Source organism: Mesoplodon mirus (assembly GCF_964341445.2).
Source record: "Mesoplodon mirus genome assembly, chromosome: 7".
Classification (NCBI taxonomy): Eukaryota; Metazoa; Chordata; class Mammalia; order Artiodactyla; family Ziphiidae; genus Mesoplodon; species Mesoplodon mirus.
This window is the reverse complement of record NC_138983.1, coordinates 16507983-16523292: the sequence shown is the minus strand read 5'-3', so window position 1 is coordinate 16523292 and position 15310 is coordinate 16507983. Positions and strand designations below refer to the sequence as shown.

General features: G+C 57.2%; 1 protein-coding gene across 1 annotated transcript in view; it reads right to left on the bottom strand.

The window, feature by feature from the left end:
• ALX4 (ALX homeobox 4) overlaps nt 1-4350 on the bottom strand; it is a gene marked incomplete at both ends in the record, with an annotated part of 41357 nt that extends 37007 nt beyond the window's left edge. The window contains one exon of the mRNA XM_082628829.1: nt 3900-4350. Coding sequence (XP_082484955.1) covers nt 3900-4350 — 451 coding nt within the window. The remainder of the gene's footprint in view (nt 1-3899) is intronic.
• Between the last annotated feature and the right edge of the window lie 10960 nt (nt 4351-15310).

Sequence of the window (15310 nt, the reverse complement as noted above, 5' to 3'; positions counted from 1 at the left end):
TAGAGCAGACTGGCGGCTATAGAAATGAACAAAGTAAAAAATTAAAAGCATCTTTTTTCCTCTCCTCCCCCACCGCCAAAACTGACCGGGGGTCGACGTCACAGCTCCCAGGCTTGAGTTTTCCCTCCATCATCCCACAATCACCCACGGGCTCTTACGGCTAATGTGCAAACCTCGGTTTCTCGCTGTCTTTTTTTGGCGGGGGGGGGTCTCTCTTACACAAAACACACCTCGGTTCTTTGAGTAGATTCGAATATGACCCAGGAGGAGTTTACACATTTTGTGGTGTGTGGATTGTGCTGGTGGGAGAAAATAAATATCTCTAGCACTCAAACTCTGCGTCTAATTCGCCAAATCAAGACCAGCCCCTCGGCTGTGCCCCAGGGGTCTCCGGCCCTGCCCTCGTCTCCCAAGACCTCTGCGCTAAGAGCGCTGCCTTCGCGGACGGCTGGATGGGAAGGTAGCAGTGGGCCAGCAACGAAAACCTGCGTGCACCGAATCGAAAGCGAAAGAGAAGGTAGCAGGGCTGTTCTCGGTAGCGTCCCGGGGCGCAAGGCCAAGGCCTGGCGGGCCGCGCAAGCGGCGGCTTGGAGAGTCGTCCGCGTTGGGAGCGAGGTGCCGGGGTCCCTACTCCCGCGGCGAGGAGGCTCTTCGCCCGGCTGAGAAACATCGGTCTCCAACCTGGCGTGTCTCCTGGGGCCCATGCGGCCTAGGATGGGCCAGCGGGCAGGGACTTCGGAGGGCCGAAGTGTGAACCCGGAGCCTGACGGGGTCGGGACTGCAACACGCGAGGACACAGTGGGGCTCTTTAGTAAAAGCGCGAATGTCTCTGCACCCGGGGGGACTGTGGAGTCACATTGTTCGTCGCCCTTTTAGTACTGATGGGGAAACGGAGTCGCAGTTAGGGAACGTCTGCAGCCGGGGAAGTCTTCTCACCTCCTCTTTCCCCGTCTCCGAGAAGCCCCGCCACTGGAGACCTGAGGCGGCTGTCCTGCCCCAGGCTCTCTCGCCGCCGTGGCCCCAGCACAGCCCCCAAACCCGCACCTTTCCAAGGAGGGCTTGGACCCAAGGACTGGCTCCCTGGGCTGACGTCCCAAAGGAGACCTCGGACCCTCTCCTCCGCTCGGTGCAGTTGCCCAGATGGAGGAACTGTCTTCCTGCCCCGGGGACCAACAGAGCTGGGAAAGAGGTTGCCAGGTCAAAGCTACCTTGGGTGGGGGCCGAGATCAGCCGCAGCAAGCCTAGCACCAAAGCCGTGTCTGCCTCTGCCTTTCCCCAAGCTCCTGGGGACATCCGAGGTTTCTTCCTTAGACCCATTTCCCCGCCTTTGGAGTACATGCTCTCACGAGTGTGGGAGAGAACCATGTCAATGTGTGCTTCAGTCTCCCGCTTGCTGGCCATCTAGAGAGCCCGCTCCAGAGGCCCTCCTCCCAGCTGCCTGCCTCTGTAGAGATCAGAACCTCACCTCTTGGTGCCTCGGTTTCCTCCTCTTGGACCTAATGTGTCTAACTTTTTCCCTACAGGAGCCAGAAATCTCCTGTTGGCCAGAGAAACAGCAGCTGCTAAGAGAAGGAAAAGAATAAGCAGAGCTGTTTGTTGTTTGTGGCTTTGCCCTGAGCAGCGCCTCCATCTTGGGCATCAGGGAAGTGGGGTTCTGTTGGTGTTTCCAGCTGCCTTTTGTCTCAACCTGTAGCTTTTGGCTTTGCCTAGCGCAAGGTCGGGGGCCTGCCCTGTCCTCACAATTGGGTGCTTACAGGTTCCAACAGCACAGAGGCCAAGGGCAGAAACGTGGAGCGGGGAGGCGAGACTCTTGCTCTGTGGGGGAACATTTACTACCCCGTGAGGCCTTACTGTTATCTCCTCGTGATGCAGATGAGGAAACAGGGCTTTAGAGGGATTTCTTACTCTCAGGTCACAGTGTGGCCTGCCCCAGTGGCTACTGCCTGTAGAGGATGCATTATGCAGGCTGGCAGTGGGGTCCCAGCAGGGCTCAGAGGCAGTGCTTGGAGGGGTCTAGCTCTTCCCCTTTTCCCTCTGAACCTGAAGACATTTCCAAATGAGAGGTTGAAAGCAGCTCAGGATCTCTCCTTGCCTAATTAACTCAGCCTCCTCAGAAGACTCACTGGTGAGTTTCTCTAACACATGAAAAACCATTGCGGTGGGAGAGAAAACATGCGAGTCCCCTGGTTCTGCGCAACGAACCTCCACCGGTCCCTCAGTCCAGTGACTTGCTCACACCTAACATTCCCAAAGGACAGGGACCAGGAGGGGCCTGGGTGAGGCCAGGAGGAGGGAGCCTGATCCCCGGGGCTGGCAGGCTGGTGCATGTGGACAGGGCGAGAGCCCCTCTCCACCTGAGTGTGGAAGGAGCACCTGTGTGGAGCTGTGAGTGTCTGTGATCCGAGGGCCTGATCTCATTCCAACAGGAGAGTGGAGAGGAAAGGTGGAGGAGGTGGGGAAAGCCACCGGATCTCTCTAAATCTGCTCAGTCTGTCCTATGGGTTTGAGAGTGTGTGGCTCTGTGCGAAGCCACATGAGCGTACTTGGTGTGTGTGTGAGCGCGCTGCTCATGAGGAAGTGTTTGTGTGTGTATGTGTAGAGTCCAAGTGTAGTCAAGTGTATGTGTGAATGTTTGTGCGTGTCAACGACCACTTAGTGGACTAATTCTGAGCCTGTGGGGAGCCAGATCCAGGCTGAGTGTAAGAAAGCGTTTGCCTTGCGTTGTTTCCTAAGGTTATTCCAGTCGCCAAGGCCTCCACTATGTCCCACCTCTGTCCCCAGGCCCGGTGTCTCTCCATCGGGCCTGGATCAGTGCAGCCAAAGCCGTTGTCCTGTCAGAACCAGCTCATTTCCGGGGCCCTGCCTGAAGGCCAAGGCCCCAGGGGGAGAGTGTGTACCCAGGGCTCCTAGACCAGGGATTTTTCCCTCCCTTCTCAGTTTCTCTCCCTGCCAGCTTGGGGCTCACCAATGCCGATTCTGTGGGAGAGAAGGTCCAGGCTCCTCAGCTGCTCCGGCCTCAGGCCGCCCTTGAGAGGCTCTCTCCTCCACTACGGTCGCGGCGCTTCGGGGCCCAGGCCTGCGTCCTGAGGCCACCTTCAAGGGGGCTTGGAGGTCATTTAGGCCTCAGGTTCCCCGTGGGCCCAAATCAGGACCCAGAACCTAACCTCTTGCCCAGCACTGCGCCGCCTGGAACTCTGTGGCTTTCCCAGCTGGTCGGTCCTAAACCATTGTTCCGAGGCCAGCCGCCTCTGGGGATCGCCGAAGGAGAAACGCTCGGGAACTCTGGTCGGCCCGCCTGCCCGCCGCGAACCACCTCGACTCACGTCTTCCGCGGCCTCAGGCGTCTCTGGGCCCGCACGCTTGTGGCGCCCCGGTTCCACGGCATCCCGGGCGCGCTCCGCCGAGTGCGCTCCAGGCTCCCGGCCGGGCTCCGCACCTGCGACGCTCCCACCTGCGGCGCCGCCCGAGGAGCCCCCTAGCCGGCGAGGAGCGAGGCCCCGGCAGCCCCGGAGCCCAGCTCCCGAGCGCTGCGCTGCGCTGCGACTGTTGCCCGCCGCACGCCTTGAGCCGGTGCGAAGCATCCGCTTCAAAGTCGGCCCGGCGGGCAGCGCAAAGCAAGTGGTTTGGGGGAACGGCGAAGAGGGGAGAAACAGACTCCAGGTTGAGTTTAATAGCCGACGCTCCGCGCCCTCCGCCGAGCGATCTGAAGGGGGCAGGAGGGATCCCTTGGTCTCCTCGGAGCGGTCGATCCCCATTTTCCTACCCGAAGTCACACGCAGCTCGGCCCCGCGCCTCCCCAGCCCGCCAACTCCTGCCTCCCGCAAGCCGAACGGGTTTTGAAGGTGCCGAAGCCCTGGGTCCTGGGGACCCCAGCCCGAGGGATCCGCACGTGCACTCACCGTAGCAGGGGACCTGCAAGGCCGCGTTGTGGCCGCCGCCGCCTTCCTGGAGTTTGAGGCTGCCGTCCGGGGGCGTCTTGCAGGCGCCTCGCTGCAAGTAGAGATGCGGTTGCTGCGCGGGTGGCTGCGGCGGCGGCTGCGGCTGCGGCGGCGGCGGCTGCGGGGCCGGCGACTGCGGCTGGAACTTGTTAAAGGAGCCCCGCGCTCCGGCGCCACTCTCCAGGGGTGCCGCCAGGTCCTGCTGCCCCGCGCCGTAGCGGGCGCGGCTCTTGGCGTCCCCGAATCCCTGCCCTTTGGCGGCAGCCGACAGGAAAGTTGTGCTGAACTTATCACCGCCGGGGTATGCCCTAAAAGGCGACGAGCCCTCCCGGCTCTGCGACACCGGGCTGTAGTAGGCGTCCATGGCAGCAGCCGGCGACTCGCAGTAAGAGACGCAAGTCTCAGCATTCATGCCTGGCCTGGGCGGGCGACGGGCGGGGGCGCGAGCGAGAGCGCGAGGACGCCACCGCGCGCCTTGGCCGGGAGTTTGGAGAGGCAAGGAGGCGGTGGCTGTGCGCTCCGCGCCGGCCTGCTCGCTCTCCCCCCTCCTCCGCTCCACGCCTCTCTCTCTCTCTCTCTCTCTCTCTCTCTCTCCTCTCACCCCCTCCTCTCTCTCCCTTCTCCCTCCCCACAGCTGGCCCAGGGAAGGAACCGAGGACTGTAAAAAGATTCAGATGTTTCGGAAAGTTGACCAGATCTCCCAAACCCTCTTAAGGTTTTGAAGCGGAAAAAGAGAGTGAATTTTTTTTTTCTTGACTTTTTTTCCCCCTCCTCTCCCTCTTCTCCTCTCTCCCTACTCTCCTTCCACCCACCCACCCCCGCCGCCCCTTAAGGAGATGCTCCTAGCTCGCTCGCCGCTCGGAGGGGATTCTACCAAGAGCCGCCCAAAGGCCTTTTCGATTCAAGGCGGGGCCAGGGAGGTGTCTGGACTCCCCGGACTCCCGAGGCTAGGCTGAGAATTGGTGGGTCCAAGCTTTGGCCTAGGGGAGGGGGGTATGCAAAACTTTAGTGACAGATTTTAAAAAATATAAAAAAACAAAACCAAAAAACCTAACAGGTTTCGACATTCGGAGTCTGATGGGCCGCTAGCGTCCGGGTGCAGGCAAGTCGTTTGTACACTCGCGTGCGAATTTGGCGGTGCAGCTGCGAGTCTTCCCACTGGTGCCTTTTCCTCTGTTTCCAACCCCTTTTCCCTATTCTCGGCTCCTCCATGAAATTAACACACACACGCAGCAGTCATCCTGTGCACGGCCACTTTCACGTCTCGTTAACTATTTCCCTTTCCTGTAAGGGCACTGGGTAGGGGTGAGGAGGGGCCCGTGTTCACTCAGACACTGGAGAACCCCCAGGCTGGGCCAGTTTCCTAAGCTTTAGAACGCGGCCCCCTCCCCCCCACCTCTCCCCTCCTGGGAAGGAGCCGCGTGTGCCTCAGGTAGGTCTCCGCCCGGCCGAGGGGATTTTCTGCCTGGCACACCTGAGAATGTGGAGTTGGGAGACCAGCTGGCCGCGCCTCGTCACGCTGTCACCTGCTCACTGCTCGGGTGGGGGTGAGGCAGTCTCTAGTCTCTGGCCTCTCTGTCCCCGACTGTAAACCGAATGGCTTGGATTTGATGGGTTGTGTGCGCCCCAGGGAAAAGAACGTTTACAGCGCGTCGAGTCCTTTCCACATAGCTAATCATCAACCGCACCTCACAACAACCGTGAGTGGTGGAAATCGGGGTCCCCACATTTTCCAATAAGCAAACCGAGGCTCAGAGAAGTGCGGTCACCTGGCTGAGGTCACACAGCCGGGAAGTAGCAGCGCCTGCCTTGAAACCCAGGCTGAGGTCAGTCCCTCCGCGGATCTGGGATGGTGTTGCTGACAGCGAAAACACACAGAATAGAGGAAACGGATCTCTGACTGCGGAATGACTCAGTTTGAAGGAGACCAGTAAGAGCAGCCCTCGATAAACTGCAGGGGAAAATCCGTGGATAGAGGACGTACCTCAAGGGAGGCTGGGAGTGGGGTGAAAGGTGAAGGGGCACAGTAAAATGAGAGAGGGCCTGAGCGCCCTGAACCCAGGAATGTGGATCAGAAGTCAATCTTCGGCACCTAAAAGGTCTCCCTAAGAAAAAATATATGGGGGGGGGTCTTGCTTCTACCCTCAACCTCATCCTAGCTAATCCTCACCCCCACCCCTCTCCCTTGGTATCTCTGCTCCTTGCTCTGCCGCCGACTGCGCGATCCCACATCTGGTTTCCATCGCGGCTTACCTTGAAGTGCTCATTAATAAAGATATTCTGCAAACTGCGGCCAGGGGTGCGCAGGCCCGAACCCTTCCCCCGCCGCCCATGGGGACCCGCGCCTCTCTGGCTCGCAGACCTAAGCCAAATGAGGATCTTACAGATATTGAGTGCCTGTTGTGCCAGAAGCCATCCACAGGTCATTCCCTTGGGCCACCCCAACTATCTGGTGACGCTGGCCTCGTCATACCCATTTTCCAGATGGGTAGACTGAAACTCAAAGAAACTAACTGATTTTCCAACCTCGGATAGCAAACAGTGAGTGAGCCTGCCATCATCCCAAATGCTCCTGTTCAGCCCAAGTTTGTTTTAGTTCTTAGAATCTGCCAAGTTCTGGAATCCCCCAATCTCACCCCTGCGCTTTTGTCTTGCCAATAACTTGATGTTCAGCGTAGAGTCTCTTCCTCCAGAAAGACTTCCCATCTCTCCCAGTTGGGGCCGCATCTCCATCCTGGACTTCATGGCTGTCTGGTGGCCGCTCGGTGTTCATCTCCACCTCAGTAGTCCGAGGTTTCGAGAGGGAAGCCTCTGCCCCGCCTGGCACCCCACAAATATTTATGGAATAAAATAGTAAAGCCTGGGTTCCTTCCACCGCTCAGCGAGGCAGTTCCCAGCGTCTTTGGTTTCCTCTAGCCAAGGACAACCGGTTGCTCTCCCTCCCCCTCTCCATGAATCAAGAGACAAAATTAAGAGCGTGCTGGCCTCTCCCGGGCTGCACTAGAACAGTGAGTTCTCTCAGAGTAGGGGCCAGGCCTGCCTTGTTCACCGCAGGGCTTGGCACATCCTAGGCACTCATAAAATGTGCATTGAACGAATGAATGAAAATGCCACGTGGTCCAGTCCGGGGTCCTAGAGGCGCATTTTTGCTAAGCTGTTCCAAGCTAGCAGGCTACTCTGGTCCCCTGCACCCTGAAGCTGCCCGCTAGCACCCAGAGGGTGTCTGCAATCCCTCTACTTCTCCCCCTATCCTCCCATTCCAGGCTTAGACACAAGGAGGAAACTAAGAGAAGCAAAATACGTGGGGTGGGGGGACACCACCAAGACAAGTACAATGGCAATTACAATATTCTCCAGTAACTTCTGAGCTGCTCCGTGTTCTCAATGGAAAAAGACAAAACCAAAAAACAACCCTGCCGTGTTCCAGAAAGCTCTCTTTGAGCGCTGCTTCTTGTCATCTACCCACCCCATGCTTTTATGACCTGGTTAATTACGGCCTCATTATTTAACCTTTTCCTGGCCACCCCGGGGGGAGTTTCAAAACCCGAGCCCTTGGGTGCAGACTTTGGTGTCCTCAGCCGGAATCCCTCCTGGTGCACCGAGGTCCTGGCCCTTGGAGCCAGCAGGGGGGCGTTCTACCTTCCTACGTGTTACCTTAGAGATGAACTCAGAAAGAGTGAGCGTGTGCCTGCGAGTGAGAAAGTGCATGTGGGTTTGCCTGTGACTGCGTGGGAACATTCTGGGTGTGTTGTTTTCCTCACAAGAATTGCTCCGGATCCCCCTCCTAAGTCCCTTCAAGCATGTCTTTCCCCAGAGATGCTAAGTGTAGCTGGTTATTTCTTGCGCGTTCAATCATTTGCTGATCCATCGGCCCATCCATCCCTCCATCCATCCATCCCTCTGCCATAGCTGAAAGCTGACCCACCCTCACCCAGTTCCCCTGCGAGGGTGCAGGGCACCCTTCCAGCCAGAGGTGACGTGGACACCCCTCAAGCCCAGTTCAGGCCCCTGCCTTTGCTCTCCCAGTGCGTCATTTCTCTCTCAGCTAAGGTTCTCCCTGGCTCGCTGTTTGTCCCTCCACCACTGAAGCGCCAGGCAGTATCTCTACACTTCCGGTCACTTCACTGTACCAGAGCAGTTGGGGATGGCAAGCCCCTCTGCTTCAAGTCCTGCATCCCTACCCCTTGGCAGACACACCCCTGGCTGCGCCTTCTCTCTTGCTTTCGCATTGGCCCGCTTAACCCTCCTGAAAGCAGATTCCCCCTTCTGTGGGCTCTGCACACAGCCTGGGAAGGGGAAGGGTGACACAAAGTCTTTCTTTGCCAAGGCCAAATGCCCAGTATCACCTCCTCTGGGAGGCCTTCCTTCACCCCCTAGCTACTGCTCTGTCACATCTGCCTGGTTATTTCCTCCATAGCGTCTATTCTGACCTGACATTGTCGCCCACATTTGTTGACTTACTTGTTTTATTGTCTGTCTTCCTACGGGAATGCGAGTCCGTGGCTACTCTCTCCCCAGTAGGAAATACAGTGCTCAGCACATAGCACTACTCGGTAAATATCTACTGAGCGAATGACTAAATGAGTGAATGAACCAATAAGTTGAATGAACGAATGGCTATCGGAGGAGCATTGCCCTAGGCTTCCAGAGTAACTGCTCAGTCCCTGTGGCTCAGGGCTGGAGCTCTTGAGGCCAGGGGTGTAAGACTGTGTTGGTTAGAAGGTCCCTGATGGAGAAGGGAGAGGCACAACAGACACTGCTTTATTTCAAAGGGAAGGACAGATTCGGAGCCACCCGCTTTGGTCTGAGCTCCCTCCGGCCCATCCCCCACTGCACTTTCTCCGTCTTGTACAAACAGTGGAGCTGCAGAGGGAGAGCAGACCCCCTTATCTGTTATGTGACTTCCTCTGACTGCCCCAAGTCTTGACTTCCGGTGTGAGTAAAACAGGGACCATACCTCAGTGAGTCGTGTACACTACTTGGTTTGCAGTGGCCACTCTGTAAATGCCAGCAGGCAACAAAGACTGCTCAGACTTTTGGGGCTGCTGAATGGGCATTTTGAACACCTGTAGAGGGGGCAGGAAGAGTCAAGATATGAAGGGGGAAGGCCAGGGATCTTACAAATCTTGGGCGGGAACGTTCCTGCTCTGCAGACCCCAGTACACAAACCTCACACTCCCGACACAACATAAATAAGCAATCATGTTTCGGACAACTGTTACAAGTCAGCTCTTGTACATTGAGATCTCTGCAGTCCTCGCAACAGCCCTATGGTGGTACTATTATCCTCATTTTACAATGATTAAAAAATCGAAGCACAGAGAAGTGAAGCAATTGCTTACGGTCACACAGCAAAGCAGACGACTTGGGATTCGAACTCAGGTGATATGAACTCAGAATCCACGTTCCTCACCGCTGCGCGTTCTCAGAGATCTCTGGGGCCCCGCGGGTCGAAAGGTTCCTGACTCCTCTCGGCCTGCAGGGCTCTCAGAGGAGCTCCCACTTCTCCAGTGCCGCAGTCGCGGGCTCGAGGGATTCGGGGCGCTCGCCAGCCTCGGCCGCATACGCTGACCCACAGTGCCCTCCTGGGGCGGAGGACCACGTTGTAGCCCCGAGGTCCGCGCCAGCGTTCACCACTGGCATCCAGCCTTCAAGACTCTGCCCCGATCTCCCCCGGAATGCGGACACCCAGGCACCTTCCCGCGTTTGGCTCCAGCACCCGCGCAGCTCCCGGGGCGGCCGCGCCCCTTGTGGGATAGAGCGCGGGAGGGAGGCATTCCCCACCCAGGTTCTCCGAAGGCTCCGAGGCCGGGGCGGGTGCGGACGCACCACCAGGCAGGTCCGCTCCCAAGTGCTGCCCGCGGAAGGATCCCGGGTCGCTTAGGCGTTTTGAGCCTAGGGAGGACCTCGCAGGGGGCCAGCAGGTCCCGGGAGCGCCGAGTCGTCCGCCTTTCCTCCTTGCCCACGGCCCCCACCTCTCCCTCGGACCAGTACCCCGAGTTTAGGCGCTTAGCGTTCGCGGAGTCTGGCCCCCGGTCGGCTCCGGGCTGGCGCACGCGGAGAGGCCTGAGAGGGACACCGCCCACCCCACCCCGCCATTCTATGCTTTATAAGGCCGCGGAGTAAGGGGGCCAAAAGGAAGGCTGCATTCAGGGGCATGTCTTCATTCATATGGGAAAAGCGCGAACTCCCGAGATGCGGATGAACGAGGCGTTCTAACGAGTTCTAGTCGCTCGCACACTGTTCGGTCTTGAGGGTCAATGAAATACAAAGCCGGAGGGATGAAGGTTTTTTAAATGACCAACCCCGACCCTCCCGCCCGCCGGAACGCATACCTCCACCCCCCTTCCCCCGCCCCACGATGCGCTGCCGGGATCTGCTTCCCCGATCTCCGGGCGCCGCGGGCACCGGGTACCTTTCGGAGCAGGGCTGGGGTTCCGGTCCGAAGGCGCGGTCCAGGCGCGCGACGGAGCCTAGTTCCCTGTTCCCCACTTAACCGAAGGGCAAGGCAAAGAGCTCAGGGCAGGGAGAGAGAACTCAGAGGGCCACAGCAGGCGAAACAGGGGTCTGGCGAATCCCCTGGAAAACCCGGCTTGGCTGGAAAGCTCGTGAGGGGAGGCCTCCACATAGCCGGGGCGACCGCCTTAATCCTTGATCCGCAGAGGAAGTTGGAACCGGAAGTCCTCCTCTGGGGTCCGAGCCTGTGCACCCTTTGCATATCGGTTACAGCCCAGGAGAACACAGATCATTTACATCCACAGATAATTCCCAAACATCATTAGCCAAAACCCCAGCCAGGTGCTTGTACCGAAGCCCCCTGTCCCATCTTGTCTTCTCCCCTGTCCCTTCTCTCCTGGAAGCCGGCCCTCTAGGATTTCAGAAAGATCAGCCATGGGAAGGTGGAGGCCAAAACACACCACCTCACATATACAGGAGTCCTGAGGCACCTCGTGGGCAGAAATGCAGCTTCAGTTTCTTGGGGGTGCTTGCAGGGTGGAGAGGATCTGTCCTTGCTCAGCCTTAGTTCTAAGGAAGCATATAGAAACTTGCTATCCATTTCTCGGCTGGGGAGATGGAGGCTTCAGTGATGGAGGGAAAGGAGTGTTGATGGGCAGAGGGATCTGAGGACTCCCTCACACTGTGTGTCTGCATGTGCCGGTTTCTGGGGAGCGTGTTCAAAACTTTCAACAGCCTCAAAGGGAATCCTGACCCCAGAGGGTTAAACTTCGCTCATTTGGGCAGAGCTGATCCCTTGGGACAAAACAGGGTTCTTTCCAAAGCCCTCTCTGTTCCCTCAGACCTGGACTTTACCCCCTTCCTCTCCACACACCCTTTCCCTCTGCAACAGAGAGGCCTAAATGTCCAGGTTGGGACTGCCCAACTGACAGCCTAGAGCAGGGGTCCCCAACCCCCAGGCCACAGACCGGTACTGATCCACAGACTGCAGTAGGCCAGCGAGCGAAGCTTCATCTGCTGCTCTCCATTGCTCCCCATCGCTCCATTACTGCCTGGACCATCCCCTCCCCCCCGCCCCCCACCCCACGTCCATGGAAAAATTGTCTTCCACGGAACCGGTCCCTGGTGCTAAAAAAGTTGGGGACCTCTGACCTAGAGGGTCCCTTCCAGGTCTAGTAAGGGGTGGTTTTCCCAACCTGCCACTCAGAAGACTAAGATGGAGCCAGGGAGAGGGAGAGGTGAATGGGGCAGGCTCCTGTGGCGGTAGGAAAGGTTTCTTGATTCTCCTTCTCTGGGGATCCTTGGGGTCAGCCCAGGGCCCTTCCCCTCTGCCCCTCCTTTCCCCACTCCTCTCCTCTCCACCAATCCCCAGAGCCTGTTGGCATATCCGCACACCCTCAGTGCCCTGAGCACACTCTGCTGCCATCACTGGGAGCAGAGTGGGGGGAGCATGGCCCTTAGTTCCCTTTTCTCTTCTCCCACAACCCTGAGAGTCCTCCTCCTCTTAGGTTTCATTTGTCCACTTGTCCCCTCCCCCAGCCCCAAGAGTTCGTGGGCAGCCAGTGGCAGCTGTGTTGACTCCAATTCCAGCACTCCCCCCAGTGCTGTTCTCATGGATGGTGGGAGGGGGCTTCTGGATTCTCTCTAGGACAGAGCTGGGCTCAGGAGTCTTTCTGTGGCAGTGGGGAGGCCTCTGGGGCTGGAAAAGGTGGGAGGAGGGAGGAGGCAACAAGGGGTCCCGATAGTCATTCCATTAGTGGTCAAGAGCCCAGCTTTAGAGTCAAGGTGGAATCCCACTTCTGCCACTTTTTGGCTGTGTAACATGGGCTATGTGACTTCTTTCATGGGCCTCAGTTTCCTCTCCTGTAAAATGGGGATAATAATAGTACCTACTTCATAGAATAGCTGCATAGATTAAATGAGATCATGTTCACTTAAGGTGTTTTCTAGTATCAGCAATAATGGCTTCCTTTCCATATGGAACACTCTGCTATTTTAAACATTATAGCCCAGCCTTAAAGAACCAGAAATGACCAGTTGGGGTCCCTGCCCTTCAACCATTGTGAAAATGGGTCATATTCATCCTCCAGACCAGAGCTCCTCCCTGGTCAGGGTCTTTTAAGGCACCAGGAGTGAAAAGGCCAAAGGAATTTTCAGGCGCCATGGTCCAGCCCCTCCTGTTAGTTGGGACAGGCGAGGTAGAGGCTGTGTGTTGTGTTTTGGGGGGAGGTTATAGGGGAGAAGGGTGGCCGCTGACCTCCAGCTCCGGCTCTGTCCCACCTCAGCACTTTCAGCAGCAGCGCCTTCACATACCTTGATTCTCTGTAAACTCACCACTGTCCTGTGGAGGAGGGTTTATGTCCCTGCTTTACAGGCAGGGAAATGGACACCCCTTGCCCAAAGCACACTGTAGCAAGAGGTCAGGATGACCCTCGAGCTCGGGTCTCACTGCTCCCACGCCTGGTATCTTTGTCCCAGCGTCCACAGTGCACTGGGGCCTCAAGGACGGGCTTGGGGTCTGGCATCAGCATCCCCTGCCTGTACCTCCTCCCCCGCGTGCCCCACCACCTGCCTCCAGAGAGAGAGGTCCCCGCCCCAGCACCTGTCATAGGAGGCAGCCGGAGCACACATTCTGATCCACATAATCCCAAAGTTTGTGATTGGCAGGGAGGAGGGCTGGGAGGAGGGGAGGGTGAAGGGGAATGCGGGAGAGATATACTTCTTGAGTAACCTTAGATGCCCAAGACAGAAGGAGAGACTGCTACAAATGGCGCTTGGCTCAGCGACCGGCACATAGTAGGTGCTCAGTAAATGGTGGTGGTTATTATATTTCTATTGCCTCCTGCTCTCACTAGCAGTCTCCCAGCCACCGCAACCCCCTCCATCTGAGGATGCCTGTGGCTTAACCTCCACCCTCTCTCTTCCACCTCGCCTGGGGTCCTTCTCTCCTCGGGACCTGTGGGCGCACAGCTGGCCTCGCCGCCACGCTCCCGGCTTGCCCGGAGCCGGGCCCAGAGCGCACAGCTGCGGGCAGACTGGTCACTTCTGGAGTCGACCTCTCCTCCCCGAGCCGAGGGGTGGGGGTGGGGGGAGGGGCCTTGACTGCCAAGCCAAGGGCAGAAAAGCAGTGCAACCGTGTGCTTCCCCAACCCCGAGCCTTCGTGGGAACCTACGGCGAGCGCTCGAGGCTCGCGGCTCGCCCCCGGAGCGGAGAGAATCGACTTGGAAAATAGAAAAGGCAGCTGATGAGTTGAAAGAAAACCAAATCTGTAGTCTCCCCCCAGACTCCGGCTGCCACCAGGGGACAGAGACGAGGCCCCAGGAACCGGGCTGCGGACATCCCTGGCAGGTGGCGCTTTCGCTGCGTATATTGGGTGCCCTTTCAGGGCCCTGAGTACCTCCGCTGATCCGCGCAACGCGCACCCCGCTTCGGTCCTCACCCAAGGGCTAGGAGAATGAAAGAGACAGGGCCAGGCCACGTAGACGAGCTGCCCACCGGAAACACCCAGGGAAATGCAACCCTTCCAGAGTTGGCGGTGGAAGGAACTATGGCTGGAGAGCCGGGAGACCCTGCGCTCCCGCCTCAACTGCGCAGTGACCCGCTGTTGGGCCTTGGACACCGGGATTCCTCTCTCAGACAATTCTCCCCAGCTGCTCTGCCATCCTCAGGAGCGCGGAAACTCCTAGCTGCTTTCTCCAACTTGAATTCGTTTCCAGGTTGTAGAGGAGTTTTTCAACGGGTAGTTGAAAACGGGCTGGCTTTAGAGGCAGGCAGATCTGGGTGCTAATCCCCAACTGCGGTTGTGAGAGCTTGGGCAAGTCATTCTCCTCCTGTGTCTCAGCGTACTTATCCGTGAAATGGCAGTGATTATTCCGATCTCCTGCGAAAGTTGTGAGGATTAGAAATCACGTGGGTAGGCGCTCCCTTAACTTCAGTTCTTATTCTTTGGGGGGACAGCTGCAGATCTTCGGGGGTGTGGAGGAACAAGCAGTTCCTGTGGCCACCCTGACCTCGAGTCCAGTCGCGTTCAGATTACCCCTCATCAGGTTTCCGGAGCGCCTAACCGGGGGCCACGTGACTCGCTCTTTGATGGCCAATCGAGTCCTTTCAGGATCAGTTTCCTTTAAGAAAAATTCACCGGTCTTGTCCTTACCCTTCCCAAGTTAACTGGACTCCCTTTCAATTTCCTGGTGATGAAGCTAGGGGGCAAAGTGAGCATTGATGATTTTTGTGCCGAAAATATCAATCGATGCCTTTTTTCTTTTCTTTTTTTAAAGGTGAAGTCCTTAAAAATTAACCATTTTAAAGTGAACGATTCAGCGGCATTTAGCACATTTGCAGTGTTGTACAACCACCGCCTCTGTCTAGTTCCAAAACATTTCCATCACCCCAAAAGGACCTATTTTTCTTTTTCAGCGCTTTCTCCAGAACTGAGTTGTGTGCAGGCAGACAGCACTTCACGCCCTTTCGACTTGTCTTTTCAATGCCTTTGAAAAAGAGCTCTGTTTCCCAAATGATCTGCAAAGTTGATCTCAGAGGACCAGGGAGCCAAGGAGATGGGAGTAGGGTGTTTATTCAGAACCCATGGGGAATCAGTGTGTGCGTGAGAGCGTGGGGTAGGGGTGAGGGATTATGGGACAGGGAACTGGAGAACCAGGTCCAGGGAGAGGGTTTATGATGGCCCTGCCCATCCAAAAACTATACATACAATTCTCATCCTGCAGGAGTGAGGACTCTATTTAATTTCACACAAGCATTTTACATCAGTGGCTTTTAATCATTTTAGGGGAGCCACGTCTTTGATCATCTGATGAAAGACGAGGACCCTCTTCCTGGAAAGATGCAGATAGATGCTGTATTAGTTTCTGAGGGTTATAACAAATGACCACAAACTTGGTGGTGGTTTACATGAACA